General features: G+C 42.4%; 2 protein-coding genes across 2 annotated transcripts in view; one reads left to right on the forward strand and one right to left on the reverse strand.

Annotated features, from left to right (window-relative positions):
- Nucleotides 1–16,469, reverse strand: part of ankfn1a (ankyrin repeat and fibronectin type III domain containing 1a) — a 52,913-nt gene extending 36,444 nt beyond the window's left edge. The window contains 7 exon segments of the mRNA XM_063892484.1: nt 773–810; nt 9,324–9,511; nt 11,678–11,737; nt 12,127–12,321; nt 12,594–12,823; nt 13,640–13,767; nt 16,344–16,469. Of these exon segments, the coding sequence (XP_063748554.1) occupies nt 773–810; nt 9,324–9,511; nt 11,678–11,737; nt 12,127–12,321; nt 12,594–12,823; nt 13,640–13,755 (827 nt within the window). The 5' untranslated portion in view covers nt 13,756–13,767; nt 16,344–16,469.
- Nucleotides 16,470–19,490: 3,021 nt separating this feature from the next.
- LOC134871080 (uncharacterized) lies at nt 19,491–23,445 on the forward strand. The gene is made up of 7 exons (XM_063893673.1): nt 19,491–19,581; nt 19,656–19,782; nt 19,873–19,960; nt 20,376–20,467; nt 22,538–22,696; nt 23,178–23,269; nt 23,369–23,445. The coding sequence occupies exons 1-7, from the start codon at nt 19,491–19,493 to the stop codon at nt 23,443–23,445; spliced, it is 726 nt and encodes a 241-aa protein (XP_063749743.1).
- Nucleotides 23,446–23,667: the final 222 nt, after the last annotated feature.

Genomic DNA, 23,667 nt, shown 5'->3' on the forward strand with positions numbered 1-23,667 from the left:
ACAGCACGGTCACATGACTTCAGGTCACCACCGCTAAGCTAAAGGAGGCTAATGTTGGGCTATAAAGGAACTACAGCACGGTCACATGACTTCACGTCTCCACCGCTAAGCTAAAGGTGGCTAATGTTGGGCTATAAGGAACTACAGCACGGTCACATGACTTCACGTCCCCACCGCTAAGCTAAAGGAGGCTAATGTTGGGCTATAAAGGAACTACAGCACGGTCACATGACTTCACGTCACCACCGCTAAGCTAAAGGTGGCTAATGTTGGGCTATAAAGGAAGTCGATTTTAGAGAAATGAAGCGTGATATACTTCAATAAATAAAATAACAAGAAGCAAAAATACAAAATAAAGTGAAAACATGTTTAGCTTTTGTCCGGGACGTAAAGGAATATTTGTTTTGAATTTGATTTTGTTGAAGGACAAACACACATTCAATTCAGCATGAACACAGTTCTGTGAAATATAAAGAAAGATCTGGTTTTGTACGAAGGGAGAGAAACAAGCCTCTTTCTGAAGAAATACATACTAAGAACAAAACAGGTTTAAAACCCTTTCTTCCCCTTTTGACTTTTCAAAAATGTTCTCTTTATTGAGTGAAAATGGAAAACAATAACACCTCTGACATAACCCAGTTTCTCAGAAATCTTTTCCTGCACCGTCTGCTTTATTAAATCACCACTTATTGCTCGGGGAAATATTTCAGAGCAGGATGAATACGAAGAGGAGGATTGAGCTTTGTGCCACAGGTATAAAATTTAGACTTACTTCTTCCTGCAGTCGTATCTGCCGGAGGAGACCGGACTCTGAGGGGAGACAGAGCGGAGGAAATCATCCGTTAGTATGCAGCCTCATGCAGAGCAACAACACACACAACAACACATACATCACCATGTTCCTGCAGAGCAACAACACACACATATCACCATGTTCCTGCAGAGCAACAACACACATATCACCATGTTCCTGCAGAGCAACAACACACACATATCACCATGTTCCTGCAGAGCAACAACACACACATAACACCATGTTCCTGCAGAGCAACAACACACACATATCACCATGTTCCTGCAGAGCAACAACACACACATATCACCATGTTCCTGCAGAGCAACAACACACACATATCACCATGTTCCTGCAGAGCAACAACACACACATATCACCATGTTCCTGCAGAGCAACAACACACACATATCACCATGTTCCTGCAGAGCAACAACACACACACATATCACCATGTTCCTGCAGAGGAATACATGTCAACATAGGGACAAAGATACTGCAGAAACCCCGGAGCTGGTAGAGAATTAGATGCAAACAGGAAATAAATAAATCAGATTTCACTGGAAAACCTGCTGACCATTTAAAGATGTAAACATTTGAATCCTCCTATATTTGTCTTTTGGCCAAAAATGTAAACACACATGAACATTAAAACTATTAGAGAATACTTCAAGTCGTATTAATAAGGCAGACTTAAAGAGGCTCTATAGTGCTCATCTTCAGGAGTGTCAAACATACGGCACACAGAACACAGGGATTTTATCCTCTGCAGACCATTTACATGCACTAACACGTAGAGAGCACACTACAGCAGAGGGAGAACTTAAGGATAGAGTAGGGCCTCTGTGTTGGTGTGGAGTTGAGAGAGGGGTGAGTTTGTTTTGTGTTTTTTCCATCGATTTGTTTGTCTGTTCCTCCGAGAAACACTCTGGAAGTGTTAGTAGGATTTTAATTGCTATCTTCTGGGAGGTTGGTGTCATCATCACACTCTGTTTGGATGTGTTTGTAACTCCTATTCTCAATAAAACAGAGTCCCAGTCGGTGTGAGTGTGTTGTGAGTGGGAGGAGAACCTGCAGGCTGAAGAACATCTGATGCGTTTCAACCTGGAAACTGAAGTCTGATTTATCCGAGAAATTATTCAACAGCCTTGAAAAAACTGGAGAGACGCAGCGAGGAGAAAAGACACGATCGTCTTTTAACGTCTCCGAGGATCCTCCGCCTGAAGCATCTCTGCAGAAATAAAGTCTACCCTCTGTCGTCAGGCAGATTACTCTCCATATTACTTTAATCCGTACAGATCAGAGGAGAGTTATTGGGATTCACTGTCGGGTCAAAAGGATGTTAATGTACGGAAAATATTAGCTAATGTAACCGAGGAAGGGAGTGATATTCAGAGAGAAGTCACTTACCAGCTTTAAGACCGAAACTTACAAGAAAAACTTGACATTCTGAAAAAAATCTGATATTTTCAAATCAGACGCTTTTTGTTTTTCCATATTCAATCAGACAAAGTATCAGAGGTTTTCATATATTTGTTTCTCTTATTTAGCCACTTTCACCCCTCTACCTCAGAGATGATCAGCACTTTCTTTTATTGGTTTCTCATAAATGTCCCACTTTTATCAGAGACCGCTGGAGGTTATTTCTTATAAATGTGTGAGAACATCTCATAGATAGAAGGCAATAATATCCCATTTCTTTCTCCACACATTCTGTCAATATCAATATCTGAGGTTATTCTGAGAGAATTTTTCGTGTATTTCCGACTACATCTGAGTTGTGGTCGTCGTATAGCTGTGTGTTTTCTCACTTTCATTTCAGAGAATTTCCCAAAAATGTTCCTGTTTCTTTAATCCATTTATTCTTTTCATATTAATGACATTAATCCAGAATATCAACCCGTTACTCCAACATCAACAACAACAACAGCAACAACAACAACAACACAGCAGTGAGTCCCTTTACTCCCAGCTTCTTTCTCATGAAGACAGGATTAACCAAAAGTCTTTCATAGATTGAGCGTCTGACGCGTTTGTGAACCTCCTCGCTCGGCTCCAGAGGAGCATGGCGTTCTCTCCTCCTCACATTTCACACAGCTTCGTTCATGAGGAGATGAAAAGGTTTCCAGAGACAGTCATCAGTGCAGATGTCTCTCATATACTTCAGTTTTTCCCACAGCCCTGAGCTGCTGTTTGGGGAGTTTTTTTAGAGGCGATGCTCCCCCCCCGCCGGCCCTGAGATGAGATGATCTGTCAGATTGAACAGCATGAGAGTCTGAGCAGATACAGCACACAGCGGTCCTTTAACCCCCTCCCACACACACACACACACACACACACACACACACACACACACACACACACACACACACACACACACACACACACACACACACACACACACACACACACACACACACACACACACACACACATACCACACAAACACTGAGTGAAATCTCGCCCAGTAATAAAACCATCATTAAGCAGGCAACAGGAGAGAGGCTGAGAAACGCTGGCCAACATTTCACTTCCTCTAAAGCCTTCACAATAAAAGTCCCCTGCAATGTGAAACACATTCAGTACAAATACTTTCACAATAAAAGTCTCACATTATTACTCCTGCAGGATAACTGTTGGAGACGACATTTTTTAGAAGTATGAAAACTAAAAAGACTTTTTCTTGCTGGTGTTTATTTTGCGTGTTTCTTACCCAGTATCGTTGTGGTGTGGTTTTTGTAACTTTTTCAATCTCAGAGAATAATCAAACAACCTCTGCTTTTGTAAATTCAAGACTTTTTTGTGTTAAATTTAGCACTTTTTTATTCTCAGATATTTATTATAATGTGTTCCCTTTTGTCATGATGGCCTTAAGTCACACATTAGATTCCGTAACAAACCATTTTCTAATCCACGAGAAAAGGTTTTAATTCCCTTTAATAACTTTACCTTTCAATACCTACATTCTGTATTTAGCTGTGTCCCCCCCCCCCACACACACACACACACACACACACACACACACACACACACACACACACACACACACACACACACACACACACACACACACACACAGTGTATGGGATTAGTCTTAATAAGATGGCAGCAGAGTTTATGGAGCTAATATTTCAGGTGGAGGTGATTCATGGAGGAGTTTAATGTTCAGAAACACTCAGCGCACTCACTGCTGATGTGATGAGCCCCGGGGGAGTGTGTGTGTGTGTGTGTGTGTGTGTGTGTGTGTGTGTGTGTGTGTGTGTGTGTGTGTGTGTGTGTGTGTGTGTGTGTGTGTGTGTGTGTGAACAGGAGCCCCTCTGTGTGCAGCTTGTATTTATTTCTGGTGACAGAAAACCGACGCCGTGTTTTCACCATCTGTCTAATGCACCATTAATTATGATCACCATTTAATAACAAAAATATAATTAAAGTCAGCGGAGGAATGCCATAAAGTGCATCTGCTCATATTTAAAGACTATTTTAACATATTTTTACTCCTCTTTTTTACAGTATTTCCATTTTACACGGCGAACCTTCCCCACAGCATGCAGACGATGGAGGTTCAGTGCTTTTAGTTTGACTTTCTTCACTTTTTTGCATTCATTTATTGAAATAGTTAGTGTAAGTCAGTCACGTTAGCGCTATATTTTGATAGAAAGACCTCTGCACATTACGTTTTTGCAGTCATGAGGCTTATATTTCCATGGAGATAAATCTGCACTCACTTGATGTATTTGCGCTCCAGCTAAAGAGCTTCACACTAAGACAAACACTGAGGCGTACGAGCGGCTGCATGATTCACACCCTCAGATCCTCTCATCTCTTTTTTAGGACTTTTCCCCCCCGAGTCTCATTCAAATCAGGCCGGTAGTTTTTCTGCAAAACTGCTGACGGTAAACTTTGTGAAGCTCTAGTGAGATGATATAGAATAAAACTGATAAACAATATGAAATAAAACAGATTTATAACCCTAACCTCCGCCGGAGTGTCTCTGATCTGTCTGAATGTTATGGAAATATCTGAAGAGCACACACACACACACACACACACACACACACACACACACACACACACACACACACACACACACACACACACACACACACACACACACCTTTGAGAATCAGGAGATAACCCTTAAGGCTGCGGTGAGTCACACTCTCTCTCTGACTTTATATCCACAGTTAAACACATTTAGAGGAATATCATCCAACACTATCACCCTTAGACCAGGACCTGACCAGGACCAGGACCAGAGGTCGCCCCCTGCTGGAGGTCAGGAGACACACTCCTCATACACACAACAAACGTTATCTAATTCAATTAATTCAGTGTTTTTTTAGACATCAGGAGCTGAAGGTTTATAACTTATACAAATAAAGATTCGGGCCTTAATCCAACTCTGTAACTTTACAGGTGTTCATTAAATTATAGCAACACGTCTCGAGAGGAAGGAAGCAACAAAGGAAGTAAGGAAGGAAGGAAAGAAGGAGAATGAACGGAGGAAGGATGGACGTAAAGCGGCAAGAAAGGAATGGACAAGAAGATGTAAGGAAGACAGGTTAGGAGGTAGGAAAGAAGGGTCAAACATAGGAAAAGAATGAAGGAAGGAAGGAAGGAAGGAAGGAAGGAAGGAAGGAAGGAAGGAAGGAAGGAAGGAAGGAAGGAAGGAAGGAAGGAAGGAAGGAAGGAAGGAAGGAAGGAAGGAAGCACGAAAGGTTGGAACAATCAAGACAATAAAAGTTGAAATTTAGAAAAAAAGTCTGAATTTTTAGGAAAAAGTTTTTTTTTTAAATAGAAATTTTCACAAATTCCCAAAAATCTGAAGTTTGAAAATAACAAGAAAAGGAAAACAAAAAGAGTGAATTTGAAAGAAGATGATTAGGGCACATGAAGAACGGAGTTAGGGTCCAGGCCGTGGGCGTATAGGTTCACACTTTAAGTGTTACAGAAGAGAACCGCACAGCTGATCCCCTCAGGATTATCAGAGGGTGGATTTTAGCTCAAAAGTGAACATTTTGAAAAGAAGTTAGAACTTTCTAGAAGAAGTGAACGATGAGCATTTGAAAAAGTTCTCATGGTTCAAAGGAAGCTTTATATTCAGTATATTTAGTATGTTGTGTAAAACGTGCTGTGTTCAGGCTCTGCTGCAGGAAAACTTTCCACAAAGCAGGAACTATGAACATTATGTTATGGTGGCAGCAGGTAAAGGTGGGGGGGGATTTTCCACAGAGTGAGGGACGATAGAGGGGAGATGGGGGGGAGTGATGGGAGATGTTTGTGTCTCCCAGCTGCCTGAACATCTATTATTTACAGAGACAGAGAGGATGCCAGCTGCACACACACACACACACACACACACACACACACACACACACACACACACACACACACACACACACACACACACACACACACACACACACACACACACACACACACACACACACACACACACACTATGTTTGATCTTGTTACAGCAGTTTGAAAGCTGTGGTTAAAATAAGAGAAGGAGAAACAAGCATTTCACTTCATTCATGACTAATATGTGGGACTGAATTATGGGTTTCTTCATGACTAATATTGAGTTATTTAAAGGCTATAACTGAGGATGAACGTCATGGGAGGGTACCCTATAAACTGGAGCCTCTGAATGTGACCATATCCTCGTTATAGAAGACAGTGACGGAGCTGACGATGTGAGACAGACTCGACCTTCAGAGACTCAGAACAACTCCTTCACTTCCTCCTGAGTCAGAGTTTACTCATCGCAGCCTCAGCAGGACTCACCATCACCTCTCCACCAGAGACTAACCAAGCTTCCTCTGACAGTTCTCTGCATGATAATGAGCCATGTGCTGCTGCGGGCTGGCTGCAGGGAGGGGGTCATTATCAGAGGAATAATGGGCACCAGAAATACTATTTATCCCAAATTGGGAATTTGTTTGTTACAGCAGCAAAATACAATATGAAGCATAGGAGAAAACTAGCAATACAAATAACAAAAATACAGATAGTGAACAGTGCAATGTAAAGGAATATTACATAAAAATAATATAAATGTAAAGTTTAAAGTGTGCATGTTATGTCCAGTTCACAGAGAGGCTATGGAGCAGCGAGTTCTCTCAGGGGAAGTATTGAGCTACGGCAGAGGGCAGGAAGGTCTCCTGTACCTGTCCTGGTGACAGCGGAGCTGGAGCACACCAGAAAACTACATTCAGTTTCCGGTTAACAACAACATGTTTACAACGTGCATCTGTAGAACAAACTACTGTTTTCTGACAAATTAGCACCAACAGAAGTCAAGGAGCAAGAAAGGGATGTAAGGAAGGAAGGAAGGAAGGAAGGAAGGAAGGAGGAGAAGGAAGGAAGGAAGGAAGGAAGGAAGGAAGGAAGGAAGGAAGGAAGGAAGGAAGGAAGGAAGGAAGGAAGGAGAATGAAAAAGGTTAGGTGGTACAGCCTTCACATTCAGGTAGAGACGTTTCTGATATAATATCCAAGACGATGTCTAGTCTCATAAGCCATTGAGAGGGCTCTGACGTCAGAGTCTTTGACCCTCTGTCCTCCTCGGACACTTCTCCTCCGTCTGAAGTTGTGAATCTGGTAAAATGTTCTAATTTGAGCAGATTTGTGGGTCCATCTGTGGACTAACAGCAGGCTGTGACTCACTGCTAACAGGTTCACATGGCCGCTGAGTAAACCCTCAGAGAAACAGCACAGAGCAACATCACGTCAGGAGGAGTTTCACCCAGAGAGGAAACACAGAGCAGACAGGCTCACAGCAACACATATGCTGCTGAACGTCAGACAATACAACGCAAAACAACCACAACCACCAGCACAACCGGGACACAAAGTATGAATGCATTTAAAAATAAACTAGTTTAAAATTACAAGAGAGAGATAGAGCCACATGAGGACTTTTAACCTCAGAAATCTGAAGTTTTGGAGGATTTTACTTTTTCATAGATATCAACTTTTTCTCAGAATTTGACTTTTTTTTAATCAAATATATGATTTACAATCTTTGGAGAAAATATTCATATTTTTTCTTGGAAATGTGTAAACCTCATTCCAAGTCTCTGATTATCTCTTTTTAACACAAATGTTTTGACTGTTCAACTGCTCCTCGATTCACTTCTACTTTTTCATGTGCTAGCTTTAATAAGACTTCCAGTAGTTGAACATTAGCCACCTTTAGCTTAGCGGTGGTAACGTGAAGTCATGTGACCGTGCTGTAGTTCCTTTATAGCCCAACATTAGCCTCCTTTAGCTTAGCGGTGGTAACATGAAGTCATGTGACCGTGCTGTAGTTCCTTTATAGCCCAACATTAGCCTCCTTTAGCTTAGCGGTGGTGACCTGAAGTCATGTGACCGTGCTGTAGTTCCTTTATAGCCCAACATTAGCCTCCTTTAGCTTAGCGGTGGTGACGTGAAGTCATGTGACCGTGCTGTAGTTCCTTTATAGCCCAACATTAGCCTCCTTTAGCTTAGCGGTGGAGACGTGAGGTCATGTGACCGTGCTGTAGTTCCTTTATAGCCCAACATTAGCCCCCTTAAGCTTAGCGGTGGAGACGTGGAGTCATGTGACCGTGCTGTAGTTCCTCTATAGCCCAACATTAGCCTCCTTTAGCTTAGCGGTGGTGACGTGAAGTCATGTGACCGTGCTGTAGTTCCTTTATAGCCCAACATTAGCCCCCTTAAGCTTAGCGGTGGAGACGTGGAGTCATGTGACCGTGCTGTAGTTCCTTTATAGCCCAACATTAGCCTCCTTTAGCTTAGCGGTGGTGACGTGAAGTCATGTGACCGTGCTGTAGTTCCTTTATAGCCCAACATTAGCCGCCTTTAGCTTAGCGGTGGGGACGTGAAGTCATGTGACCGTGCTGTAGTTCCTTTATAGCCCAACATTAGCCTCCTTTAGCTTAGCGGTGGTAACATGAAGTCATGTGACCGTGCTGTAGTTCCTTTATAGCCCAACATTAGCCTCCTTTAGCTTAGCGGTGGTGACCTGAAGTCATGTGACCGTGCTGTAGTTCCTTTATAGCCCAACATTAGCCTCCTTTAGCTTAGCGGTGGTGACGTGAAGTCATGTGACCGTGCTGTAGTTCCTTTATAGCCCAACATTAGCCTCCTTTAGCTTAGCGGTGGAGACGTGAGGTCATGTGACCGTGCTGTAGTTCCTTTATAGCCCAACATTAGCCCCCTTAAGCTTAGCGGTGGAGACGTGGAGTCATGTGACCGTGCTGTAGTTCCTCTATAGCCCAACATTAGCCTCCTTTAGCTTAGCGGTGGTGACGTGAAGTCATGTGACCGTGCTGTAGTTCCTTTATAGCCCAACATTAGCCTCCTTTTTTAAACGTGCAAGTATCATAAACGTTAACTCAGATTATTTTCTGCAATAACCCAAAATCACATGGAGGAATCCCATTGGACGAGGGAGAAACACCTGCAGGACTCTAAGGATTATTAATCCCTAAATCCAGCCACTTTCTAACAGATCTGATAAAGAGTTTAAAGTCCCCCCCCTCACCTGTATGCCGCGCAGCTTCCTTCCTCTTTCCAGGTGAGTCAGCAGTCTCAGGTGAGGCTGCAGTCGCTCGTCTTCACACACCGTCTTCCTCTGCGGCCCCCCCCACAGAGAGGAGGAGGAGGGGGGGGCGCTCCTCGCCCCTCTGCCATGGGAGGGATCAGGTGACCAGAAGTCTCTCTGCACCGAACCTGAGGGAAGGAAACCAGACACACACCTGTTACTGGACACCTACACACACCTGTTACTGGATACACACACACACACACACACACACACACACACACACACACACACACACACACACACACAGTTACTTTAAACATTATATTATTAACATGTTTTTTATTTAATTATCAGAATGAATGATTTATTTAAGTGTTATATTTTAATCATCAGTTTGAAATGCTTCCCTTTCCCCTCTGAGGTTTTTCTCCTGCAGTATTCTGCTTTGAGTTATAAATAATAAAGTGCTAGACCCTCCCGTCGGTCCAGTGAAGATGGAAGATAAAACGTGTGAAATATGGAAGATGAAAAGGGGCGGACACTGACGGGGTTTTAAAACATCAACATTTCAAAGTCAAATTTAAACGTTTCTGAAGTTCCTCCTCTGAACATCTCTAGTTTCCAGTCATTCAGAGGTGGTGTGTGTATGTGTATGTGTGTGTGTGTGTGTGTGTGTGTGTGTGTGTGTGTGTGTGTGTGTGTGTGTCAAGTGTCAGGCGGCCCATCATTAAAACTGCATGAGGAGGTTTAGACAGATTAAACAGAGGAAGCGTCATGTGTGTGTTTAGACCGTAGGGGCTGTGCTTTTATTTTGAAGGATCTGCATCACCTCCTGTAAAAGCACCTCTTTCATAATCCTAAAACCCCTGTTTATGTGTGGATAACACTGATAAAAAGCTATGCTCAAGACAAATACTGCACTTGTGGCACAGTGATTATAAGTCTATAAGTCCCCGGAGGGTTGAAGTCTGCAGGTTCTTGTAGACGTTGAGCAAAGACAAAAGACGTCGGTTATGAAAGCAGTGATTCAGGTCATCTCTGAAAAGCCTCTCGGACTTCATATCAGTGAAGGACATGTCAGATACAAGCATTATTATTACTGTGTGTGTGTGTGTGTGTGTGTGTGTGTGTGTGTGTGTGTGTGTGTGTGTGTGTGTGTGTGTGTGTGTGTGTCACTTCCTGTCTTAATAACATCCTGTCAGTCTGCAGAGAAGAACATCAGGCTTTTATTTGGTAACATCAGAATCTCCTCATGTCTCACCTGACCTCCGTCTGACTGACAGCAACCATTAAAGAGACGAGAAATTATAGAGAGAGGGCGCTGCATCTGACAGACAAGCACTGAAGGGGTGTGTGTGTGTGTGTGTGTGTGTGTGTGTGTGTGTGTGTGTGTGTGTGTGTGTGTGTGTGTGTGTGTGTGTGTGTGTGTGTGTGTGTGTGTGTGTGTGTGTAGCCAATGTTCTACTCTTACTGTTAACGTACAGAAAACTGATGTTAAATCCAAACAGGTCTGAAATCCTGTTAAATATGTTTGCATGGTTTATAGTTAATATTCAAACAGAGAAACAAGCTTCTTCCTGATAATATGATGTGTTATCTCCTCATTTGCACGTTGTTTAGCTTGTCTTTAGTGTGTAAGGTGTTTTTGTTTCATCAGGGGCTTTAAATATATATAAATATCTGAACAGTTTTTAATGTGATCATCAGTAAATGCCTGATCTGTATTCTGGAGCCGGAGTCATGGCTCCCTCTGGTGGAGGCGGTCAGAATAACATCCAGACTCAAACATGATTTAAAGACACCTCTTTCTCTGCTCGTTTCCCTGGGCTGTGATGGAACTTTGTGTCTCCTTGTTGATCGATTTGAGTCTCTATGCATATACTTTTGGGAATACTGCAATTCATTTGGTTATGTTGCACATTTTCAGGTAAGTTTGTGTCTCATTGCGGATATCTTTCCTGTTTTTTAGTAGCTTTTTTGGCCACTTTTGTTATAATGTGACTACTAGTCGGTTATTTTGAGTTTCTTTCTTGGTATTTTGCATGTTTTACTGGTCATCGTGTGTCTGTGTTGGTAAATTAAACAGTTATCTTGATGTAGTCAAAAATGTGCTGTTATGGGAAACTCTAATTTATTCCATCTGTTTGGTGGTTATTTTTGACTGTTTTCCACTGATTTACAGACCCCCCCCCCCCCCCCCCCCAGGCCTCTACAGAAGTTGTTTTTGAACATCAGATTGAGATCTGAGGACAGGAAGCTCATTATCATTCTCCTGCAGGGTGGAGCTAACGACAGGAAGTGAAGCCTGAGAGATAAACAGGAATAGAGAAGAAGAGTCCACCATCACTGACCTGCTGAGTCCTGAGTCACCAAAACTGATGTTTCAATATGAAGTAAAGCCAGGGGAACCACTATGATGAAAATACGAGGAAAAACAGCTTCAATATAAATCTAGATATGTGAGGTTTTAATTAATGTTTGTATTGTTTTTTTTCAATGTAAGTTTATTTATTATTTGGACTGATTTTTAATAATATAAGTTATGATGTGTTTAATATTATTTATAAAACACTTTTTATAAAGTATTTTCTTTATTATGTTTAATATTATTTATAAAACACTTTCTTTATTATGTTTAAGGTTTCTCTACATCTATATTTTTTATGTAATTTTATATGATGAATACATAATGAGTGTGTCAGTGTGTGTGTGTGTGTGTGTGTGTGTGTGTGTGTGTGTGTGTGTGTGTGTGTGTGTGTGTGTGTGTGTGTGTGTGAGAGCATGTGAGTGTGAGTGTTACCTGCAGAGGTCCAGTGCAGGCCTCCAGGACTGGCAGCGATCCGGCGCCGCTTCCTGACGCTGACACCGCTGTGGGGGGGGCAGTCTCCCCTCGACTGCAGGGCGGGGGTGGAGGACAGGAGGGGGGGGGGGCAGGAACGGCATGTCCTCCCCCAGAGCAGAGGTGAGGAGGGGGGAGTCAACCTCTGAGGAGGACCTGCAGGGAGACGAGAGGAACTCAGACCAGTTAAAACAGGAACTACTTGAACATTTTTCATGAATTTGTGATTTTAATTTCAGGGATTTTTTGGGGGGTAAATCTGTAATTTAAATCTGAAATTCTGAGATGTTTTGTCTTTATAATCAGAAAATATTTAATTTAGAAAACTCTTCTCTAGTATCAGATCATATAAATGAAATGTTGACAATCTTCTTCTCTGGAATATCACCAACCACTAACCCTTCTGCAGAACAACCTCCCAGACTCACCTCGGCGGCATCTCTCCAGGATCGCTGCAGGTGGAGCGACGGGAGGTGGGGGAGGAGGAGGAGGAGGCGGCTGTGAGGAGGGGTGGGATGCATGTGATGAGGATGAGTTGTTAGAGGAGGAAGAGGAGGAGCAGGTGGAGTCCAGCGCCCGAGGCAGCAGCAGAGAGGACGGCATGCACAGCCAGGTCTCCAGGTCAGAGAACTTGGAGTAGCTCAGCATCTCCAGAACGCTGCGGGAGGAAACAGAACGGAGTCAGGATTTATCTTTACCTACATACATGAAGAAGAGGAGATCATACTGACAAAATCCTGATCAGTTCTATTTAAACTGAGATTATCAAAGCAAGTAGAGATTAAGGTAGAATTACACAGACGGTCGTCCAGGTTTCCCATGAAAAGAAGCTCGAATGTCAGAAAAAATCTGGAAACTAAAAAGTAAACTAAAGGTTGTTGTTGTTTTAATAATAGGACATGGTTGATGGGTCCAAGCAGTCGTTGAGAAACCTTTGTAGGGCATGATTCAGTCTGTTTAAGGAGACTTATTGTGTCCTTAGGGGATGTTTTCAGGCTTTAAGGTTTTAAAGGAAATGTTTGTGTTGTTGATGCTCTTTTAAGTGACTGTGATTGAAAAGGGTGTGTCTTTTAGAATTGCTTGTGTCTGGACTCATGGATTTTTCTGTGTCTTCTAAGGGTAGAAACCTGGATCAGTTGTTTGTGTTAAGGTGTTGATGTGAGGAAGGACGCATCAGGTCTGTGAGGAGGACATTCATGGGACACTGGCTTTTACTTCTATCAAAGAAGAGAAAGTCACAGAAGCTCTTTTTAAAGATGTGCCCTGATTGTGCCTCTCTGACCCTTAGTCGGGGCTGCTTCAGGGTCTAGGAGCATTAGTAGGAATAACCTCCATCACCTCTAGCTTCGAGTCCTGACCTTTAACACCTGAGGGAGTTCCCCAGGGTCAGAGGTCATAACATCTGAATCTGCAGCTTCGGCTTTTCTCAAAAATCAGTGATAACGTGTTATGTGTATTTGGATGTCAACGTTACCTCTCCTCTCCCGCGCCGGGGATGTCATCTTTCTCGTCTTCGTTCTGGAAGACGCAGGAAGTCCTGGAGCCTCGCGATGACAACAGAACACAGGAGTTATCAGAGTCCACGGACATCTTCAGCCATATCTGGATCAGCAGAGAGTTACAGCTGACGGTCAGAAACACAGCACAGGTGTTTCCCAAAGCTAACGGCTACAGGTGTTTCATAAAGCTAACGGCTACAGGTGTTTCATAAATCTAACGGCTACAGGTGTTTCACAAAGCTAACGGCTACAGGTGTTTCATAAATCTAACGGCTACAGGTGTTTCATAAAGCTAACGGCTACAGGTGTTTCATAAAGCTAACGGCTACAGGTGTTTCACAAAGCTAACGGCTACAGGTGTTTCACAAAGCTAACGGCTACAGGTGTTTCATAAAGCTAACGGCTACAGGTGTTTCATAAAGCTAACGGCTACAGGTGTTTCATAAAGCTAACGGCTACAGGTGTTTCACAAAGCTAACGGCTACAGGTGTTTCAGAAATCTAACGGCTACAGGTGTTTCAGAAATCTAACGGCTACAGGTGTTTCATAAAGCTAACGGCTACAGGTGTTTCATAAATCTAACGGCTACAGGTGTTTCACAAAGCTAACGGCTACAGGTGTTTCATAAAGCTAACGGCTACAGGTGTTTCACAAAGCTAACGGCTACAGGTGTTTCACAAATCTAACGGCTACAGGTGTTTCATAAATCTAACGGCTACAGGTGTTTCATAAAGCTAACGGCTACAGGTGTTTCATAAATCTAACGGCTACAGGTGTTTCACAAAGCTAACGGCTACAGGTGTTTCATAAAGCTAACGGCTACAGGTGTTTCATAAAGCTAACGGCTACAGGTGTTTCATAAAGCTAACGGCTACAGGTGTTTCACAAAGCTAACGGCTACAGGTGTTTCAGAAATCTAACGGCTACAGGTGTTTCAGAAATCTAACGGCTACAGGTGTTTCATAAATCTAACGGCTACAGGTTCATAAATCTAACGGCTACAGGTGTTTCATAAATCTAACGGCTACAGGTGTTTTATAAATCTAACGGCTACAGGTGTTTCACAAAGCTAACGGCTACAGGTGTTTCACAAAGCTAACGGCTACAGGTGTTTTATAAATCTAACGGCTACAGGTGTTTCATAAATCTAACGGCTACAGGTGTTTCATAAAGCTAACGGCTACAGGTGTTTCATAAAGCTAACGGCTACAGGTGTTTCATAAAGCTAACGGCTACAGGTGTTTCATAAATCTAACGGCTACAGGTGTACAGAACACTGAAGGAAGGCGGCACATAATGTCATTTAAATCCTTTTTTGTGGTTAGGTTAGGTTAGGTTAGGTTAGGTTAGGTTAGGTTAGGTTAGGTTAGGTTAGGTTAGGTTACCTGGCTGGTAATCTGTGTCGTAAAATAATTAGTGTTCAGCTTTTTGGTTAATTAGCTAGATTGACATGTTTAGGTTAGTTAGCTGGTTATCTAGGAGGTAACATTAGCTTACTAGTTTGTACCTGGCAAGATAGTAAGATCAGCTTGTAAGTAACATGAATTGTTTGTTTAATAGTTACTTAGTTAGTAGGGTTAGCTTGCTTCTTAAGTGGTTAGCCAAATAGCATAATTAGCTTGTTCGTTAGCTTGTATTTGGCCTTAATATTAGTGTTTTAATAAGTGTTTTAACTAACTGGTAAGATTGAATTATTAGTAGTTTGTTAGCCTGCTCATTATAATAACTGTTTCTTTGTTTTTTTGCAATGTGTTAGCTAACTAGCATGTAAAACATCTTTGCGTTTCTAGCTCTTAGCATTACCTGGTTAAATGATTAGACCACTTAGTTAGCATGTATTTAGCCGTAACAAGTAGATCAGGAATACAAATGTACAGTATAATACATGTTAGCTGCTTATCTAGAAAGTAGCATTAGCTTGTTAGTCTGTTCCTGGCAAGTTAGTTGGATCAGCTTGTAAATAACATTAACTGGTTAGTTATTTACTGAGTTAAGCTTGTTACTAAGTTGATAAGCTAGTCACATTAGCCTATCTGGATAGCTAGTTAGCTTGTGAAAGGTTGTTTATATTTGGATTGTAAGCTCTTAGCTAGCTGGTAAGATTAGCCTGCTTATTAGCTTGTGACTTATATAGCATGAATAGCTTGTTAGTTAGCATGAATTTGGCCTTGACCTTAATCAAATCAAGGTTTATTTATAAAGCCGAATATCACTAAACACCTTTGTCTCAAAATGACAGTGCTAAATTGGTAAGCTACAAGTTAGTTGTTAGCTAACTGGTAACATTATCATTAGCTGGTTAGCCGGTAACTAAGTAGTTCTGTTGCCATGGTTATACTGGTTATACAGTATCTCCTGCAGAAAGGCGGTAAACTGTGAGGGAAATGCTAATAAGTCCCATTTCCAGTATGTATTGGTTATTTAAAAGGCAGTAATGATAACTACCTTAACATAAATCACCTAATGCCTCTGGGCTTCGACAGAGGAGGTGACCACGTGGCTAATGTTATTGTTAGTCTGTCATTAAAAGTGGGAACATCCGGTGGGAGAAAACCAGCACAAACCTGCAGAAACACGAGAAACCTTCAAGTCAGCGAAAATAAAAGACTTGGAACTGTCCTTCAAAGCGCGGTTTAACTCACTCTGTCGGCGGATTGCGAGGAGTTACAATCAGTTTACCTCCTTTGAGTCCTTCTTCTTCTGCAGAAATATCCTCTCTTCCTCTCCTTCTTCTTCCTCTTCTTCTTGTTCTTCTTCTTCCTCTTCTTCTTCTTCTCTTCCAGGAACATCTGCCCAGCTCCCCCCGCCCGCTAACGTGTAAAACATCCCGAAATACTGAGAGAGAGGGAGTCACATTTCACTGAGACACCGCAAGCAGAGCCGCCCACACACACACACACACACACACACACACACACACACACACACACACACACACACACACACACACACACACACACACACACACACACACACACACTCTTACCCTTACAGTCTGTATTTCTGTTGCTGCAGGATTATGTATTTGCTGTTGTTTTTATTGTACATACTTTATTCCACCTTTTAAAGATGGAACCGCTGCTGCTGTAACACAGTATTTCCAGATCCATCTTATCTCTTCTATATAAGATCGATATTATAAATCTCATCATTTCTTTCCCCGTCTTCCCTTCCTTCCTTCCTTCCTTCCTTCCTTCCTTCCTTCCTTTGTCCTTCCTTCCTTCCTTCCTTCCTTCCTTCCTTCCTTCCTTCCTTCCTTCCTTCCTTCCTTCCTTCCTTCCTTCCTTCCTTCCTTCCTTCCTTCCTTCCTTCTTAGTTTCCTACTTTCACGTCCCCTTTTCCTACATCCTTTTGTAGTTCTTTCCTTCTGGTCCACTTCTTTCCTTCCTTCCTAATTTCCTGATTTCTTTCCTTAGTTGTTACCCACCTTTAATTCTGGAAGGAGGAAATAACATGGCAGGTTGAAAGAAGTTTACAAAGATGAAGGAGGGAAGTGTGGGACACGTAAAAAAAGGAACGGAGGAAGTAAAGACACCTTGAAGAGAGGAATGGTAAAATATCCGAGCACGAAAAGTCCAGAAGAGTCCTGATGTTGAAGTGAGATGAGGAGACAGGAAGAGGCTGTTTGTGTTTCTGCAGGATAAACATCTGCAGCAGAAAACACACACACACACACACACACACACACACACACACACACACACACACACACACACAACACACACACACACACACACACACACACACACACACACACACACACACACACACACACACACACACACACACACACACACAGAAACACACATTGGGAGACTAAAAGTGTGAATTCTTCAAAGAGTGGGACATTTTTAAAAGTCGAAATTTAGAAACAAAATTATCAGTTTTTTTTTAGGAAAAAAAACTGATAATTTTGAAGAAATAGTCAGAAATTCCAGAAAGTTAAAATATGCAAAGTTTGATAAGAAAATCTAAAGGAAAAAGATTGGGAATCAAAAAGTTTGATTTTTTAAAAGAAAATGATCAGGGCCACAAAGTGAAGATGCACTGAAGCAGATTCAGGGATCCACACTTGAAGTAGCAGCCTGCAGAACAGCACAGGTTACAGAGGATGAATCACACACACACTGAAAACAGAGATCGGTAAAATAATGAATAAGTTACAAATTCAATGTGGAAATAGAAAAAAACAGGAAAGGAGAAATGATTTTTGAGATACTTTCTTTATAGTTAAAAGTATTTGTTTATTTTTCAGCACATTAATTAAGCTGCTGTGTTTTTCTGTATTCCGTATTTATATTTATGAAGTAGAGTATCTGTTTTAGTTTCTGGATATATATACACAGATACTAAAAGAGAAATGTAAAAATAACCAAAATAGTATTTAATTTGATTTAAATAAGTGTATTACCATTCTATTACAAAAGAAAACAAACAACTGCCAAAGAACTGAAAGTAAATAACCCCATGTCCCTCACCTGCAGCACCACTGTCTGTTTGAAGGTACACAACTATTCTTCGATGCATATATATTGAGAGTCAGCTGATCTTATATCACTTTCAAACTTTCAAACTAAAAAGTGTATTTAGTTTAAAACTCTGCAGCAGTCATGGAGGAATCGAGGCTGGAGTGCTTCTTCGATCAATACATAACAGACGTGAGTACAGAGACTTCATGTGTAATCAGAACTAGAGTTTAAAAAACATATAGCAGTTATCATCATACAACAGTATAAACAATGATCACAAAAAGGGAGAAACAAATTGCATCTTTATCTCTAAAATAATATTTATAACAATAATAACAATAATAATAACAACAATAATAACAATAACAATAATAACAACAACAATAATAATAACAACAATAATAATAACATACATAATAATAATAACAATAATAATAATAACAATAATAATAATAACAATAATAATAATAACAACAATAATAATAACATACATAATAATAATAACAATAATAATAATAACAATAATAATAATTACAATAATAATAACAACAATAATAATAATAACAATAATAATAATAACAACAATAACAATAATAATAACAATAATAATGATAATAATAATAACAATAATAACAATAACAATAATAATAACAATAATAATAACAATAATAACAATAATAATAATAACAATAATAATAATAACAATAATAATAATAACAATAACAATAATAACAATAATAATAACAATAACAATAATAACAATAATAATAACAATAATAATAACAACAATAATAATAATAATAACAACAATAACAATAATAATAACAATAATAATAATAACAATAATAACAATAATAACAATAATAATAATAACAATAATAATAATAACAATAACAATAATAACAATAACAATAATAATAACAATAACAATAATAATAATAACAATAATAATAACAACAACAATAATAACAATAACAACAATAATAATAACAACAATAATAATAATAATAATAATAATAATAATAATAATAATAATAATAACAATAATAATAATAATAACAACAATAATAATAATAATAACAACAATAATAATAATAATAAAATGCTTGAAAGAATTACAATACTACAAAGTATAAAATTAAATGCAGACAAAATAAAACGATTTTCTTATAAATTTGCCTTTTGATCGATTGATGAATGGTTATTTTTCAACCCTACCTTGATGAAAGATCATTACATTACATGTCACGTGTCATACACTTTGCCCAGGGACACGCCCACATGCTGACTGCAGTGGGGATTGAACCAGTGCTCCCCTGATCCCATTGAACCACAGCCTCCCATGACAAGTCTGTAGATGTTTAACTCTGTGTTGCTGTCACAGAACTCCTGGAAGCAGAGGGAGAAGCAGGAGGATGAAATGCTTCTCAAACTTCAAGCCAACAAGGGTAAATCAAACTACAAACACAACAACAGCAGCGGCCCCCAGTCGCTCTGTTTCTAAAACCCGTTTTGTCTCTAGAGAGCAGCACTAGTCTGGACTACAATTCCCAGAATCCCCTAGGAGTGATCACAGATGTTTCCCCCGTGACCTCTGTGACCCCTGTGACCTCTGTGACCCTGTCACCAAAGTTCTTCCCACAGATTAAGTGAGTCTTTGAACACACCTTGCTCTGTGTCACACACTGCGGTCGTGCTGTGTTCAGGTGTCGTTGTAACAGTCCGGTGTTTGAGTTCAGGAACGTTTGGGCTTCAGTAAAACTAGGATGCACTTTGGAACTGAAGGTCATCGCTCCACAGCTGTGGAACGTGGAGTACAACCCAAAGGTACACACACCTGACACACAACACACACCTGAAACACACCTGACACAAAAAAAAACACCTGTCACACACAACACACAACTGACACACACCTGAAACACACCTGAGACACACACCTGACACACAACACACACCTGACACAAACAACACACAACTGACACTCACACCTGAAACACATTCGAGACACACACCTGACACACAACACACACCTGAGACACACTCCTGAAACACACCTGACACAAAACAAACGCCTGTCACACACCTGACAGTCACCTGACACACACCTGACACAACACACAACTGACACACACACCTGAGCCAAACCTCGGGTCCAGATGCCTTGTTGGCTGAACGCTGTGTGAACGCACCACGTGTTAAAACCTCCAGTGAGGCCCCTGATCCTCCTGCTGGGTTTCAGAGAGACAAGCAGCTCTTCATGAGGATCCGGGAGCCGAAAGCCACGATCCTGATCCACAAATGCGGAACCTTGGTCGTCTCCGGAGCCAACAGGTGAGCTCTTGAGCTTTAAGAAGTACCTGAGTACATTTACTCAAGGGCTCGAGGACCATTGGAGCTACTGCTACCTGAGAATTTACTTCTGTGAACCCCCAATGTTTAGAAATAGGAAAATGGGATAGGAAAGGGTTAGGAAAAGGAAGGAAGAAAGGAGGAAAAGGGAGACGTTAGGAAACTAAGACATAAGGAAGGGAAGGAGGAAGGGGGAAGGAAGGAAGGCTAGGAGCAAAGCAGGATGAAGGAAGGAAAGGAAGAAAGAAATGAACGAAGGAAGGGAAGAAGTGGACCAGAAGGAAATGGCTTGAAAAAAGGAACGGAAGATATTGAATGTAAGTGAGAACATTTTTGGGTGGGTGATGGAAGGAAGGAAGGAAGGAAGGAAGGAAGGAAGGAAGGAAGGAAGGAAGGAAGGCAGGCAGGCAGGCAGGCAGGCAGGCAGGCAGGCAGGCAGGCTAAGATATACATAGTATAGGACAATTAGCACAGGTTGTGTTAATTAGCATATGCAGACAATAGTTAAAAAATGTCTCAGCTGATTCAAAACATTTTTGAGCGGTTCATGATGTGAATCCATTTCGGTCATATTTGGTGGAAAAAATGGCAGCTGTGAGTCCCCAAAACCTGAAAATACCTCAAAACCAGCCCACTGTGGGTACAGATATGAGCATGTTCTGGTTAAAGCTGCCAGTTTGGATCCTCAGAAATGGACTCAGCATCCTCACTAACCCCCAGAACCACTCAGGAACTATTATCTGAATATGCTAATTAATGCTAGTTGTACAAATTGCACAACATATGCAGGTTAGCAGCCGGCAGTGTCTCTGTGCTGACCCCTACTCTACATTTCTATCATAACACTTTGGGGTCTCAACATCTCCAGGATCACAGCCGAGTGAAGCACCTGAAGACTTGCTCCACCTCAGTCCCACCTCAGTCCCTCAGCCGTCTCTCAGCCGTCTCTCAGCCATCTCTCATCCATCCCTCAGCCGTCCCTCAGCCGTCTCTCAGCCGTCTCTCAGCCGTCCCTCAGCCGTCTCTCAGCCGTCTCTCAGCCGTCCCTCAGCCGTCTCTCATCCATCCCTCAGCCGTCTCTCATCCGTCTCTCAGCCGTCTCTCAGCCGTCTCTCAGCCGTCTCTCAGCCGTCTCTCAGCCATCTCTCATCCGCCCCTCAGCCGTCTCTCAGCCATCTCTCATCCATCCCTCAGCCGTCCCTCAGCCGTCTCTCAGCCGTCTCTCAGCCGTCCCTCAGCCGTCTCTCAGCCGTCTCTCATCCATCCCTCAGCCATCCCTCAGCCATCCCTCAGCCGTCTCTCAGCCGTCTCTCAGCCGTCTCTCAGCCGTCTCTCAGCCGTCCCTCAGCCCTCTCTCAGCCGTCTCTCAGCCGTCTCATCCGTCCCTCAGCCGTCTCTCAGCCGTCTCTCAGCCATCTCTCAGCCGTCCCTCAGCCGTCTCTCAGCCGTCCCACCTCAGTCCCTCAGCCGTCTCTCAGCCGTCTCTCAGCCGTCCCTCAGCCGTCTCTCATCCATCCCTCAGCCGTCTCTCAGCCGTCTCTCAGCCGTCTCTCAGCCGTCTCTCAGCCGTCTCTCAGCCGTCCCTCAGCCGTCCCACCTCAGTCCCTCAGCCGTCTCTCAGCCGTCTCTCAGCCGTCCCTCAGCCGTCTCTCATCCATCCCTCAGCCGTCTCTCAGCCGTCTCTCAGTCGTCTCTCAGCCGTCTCTCAGCCGTCTCTCAGCCGTCCCACCTCAGTCCCTCAGCCGTCTCTCAGCCGTCTCTCAGCCGTCTCTCAGCCGTCTCTCAGCCGTCCCTCAGCCGTCTCTCAGCCGTCCCACCTCAGTCCCTCAGCTGTCTCTTAGCCGTCTCTCAGCCGTCCCACCTCAGTCCCTCAGCCGTCTCTCAGCCGTCTCTCAGCCGTCCCTCAGCCGTCCCTCAGCCGTCCCTCAGCCGTCTCTCAGCCGTCCCTCAGCCGTCCCTCAGCTGTCTCTCAGCCGTCCCTCAGCCATCCCTCAGCTGTCTCTTAGCCGTCTCTCAGCCGTCCCTCAGCCGTTTCTCTGTGTGCTTTCACAGTCTGGAGAATTCCCGAGTGGCGGCCCGAAGGTGCGCCCGCAAAATCCAGAAGCTGGGCCTTCCCGTCCGCTTCCTGGACTTCCGGATCGTCAACATGATGGGGACTTGTTCCGTGTTCCCGGTGAAACTGGAGCAGATAGCCCTCCATCATGCCTGCAGGTGAGAGCACATCGGAGCGCGTTCAAGCTCCGTCCGGTTCTTTCCCACTATGACCTGTAGAAGCCTTCTGTACAGATACTGGTTCTGTGGAAACTCTGATTGGTTGTTCTATTTATAAGTTGACCAGAACCAAAGAAGGTTCTCCCAGACTGAACTGAACCGAGACCAGACATGAAATAACCAATGGGAGGCGGGGCATATTGAATTGTAGTTGGGGTTTAAAACTGTATTTCCCAACACTGGACCCCATGTTCCCGCCTTTCTGTCCTGATCCATCTCCATCCATCTTTTGTGTCATTTAAAGCTACAGACACAGAATCAGCACTTTAGGAACAGGGCTGAAACAGAGGGGGTTATGGGCAATGATCAGTTCTGTGTTTCAGCCAATCAGAGACAGGCTCTGTATCTGAGACCTGGAATATACGGATGAAGAAGAGGATGATAGGGGACTTAAGTGTGTGTTTGTGTTTCCTCTCCTCAGTTATGAACCGGAGCTGTTTCCTGGTCTCCACTTCAAGTGTTTCCCCGGGGTCTCCGTCACCATCTTTGCGATGGGGAGCGTTACGATGACGGGTAACGGTCGTGTTGTTCTGAAATACATTTTCGTGGCTGAAAACTCTTCCGAATCGCTCACATTTTTCTTGCTAAATGATCCTTTGTTGATCCTTCCAGGAGCTAAAAGCGGGGCCCAGATGAACTCGCTGCTGGAGACCCTCGTCCAGATCCTGATCCCCTTCAGGAGAAATTGAGCCTTTCTTTAACCAAGAATAAATCTCATGTCCTTCAGGAAATTAATAAATAAACCCCCTCGTTTACAAGGTCAACCGACCACCAAATGTTCTGTTTCTCTGTGAGTTCTCAACAACATAGAAAATAATAGAAAATGCGTGAAAAAATAAATCCTGGATTACAAACAAATCCATAAATAAATACCAGTTCATTATTTAATTAAAAACAATCAACTTATTTAA

The sequence above is a fragment of the Eleginops maclovinus genome, chromosome 10 (assembly GCF_036324505.1).
Source record: "Eleginops maclovinus isolate JMC-PN-2008 ecotype Puerto Natales chromosome 10, JC_Emac_rtc_rv5, whole genome shotgun sequence".
NCBI lineage: Eukaryota > Metazoa > Chordata > Actinopteri > Perciformes > Eleginopidae > Eleginops > Eleginops maclovinus.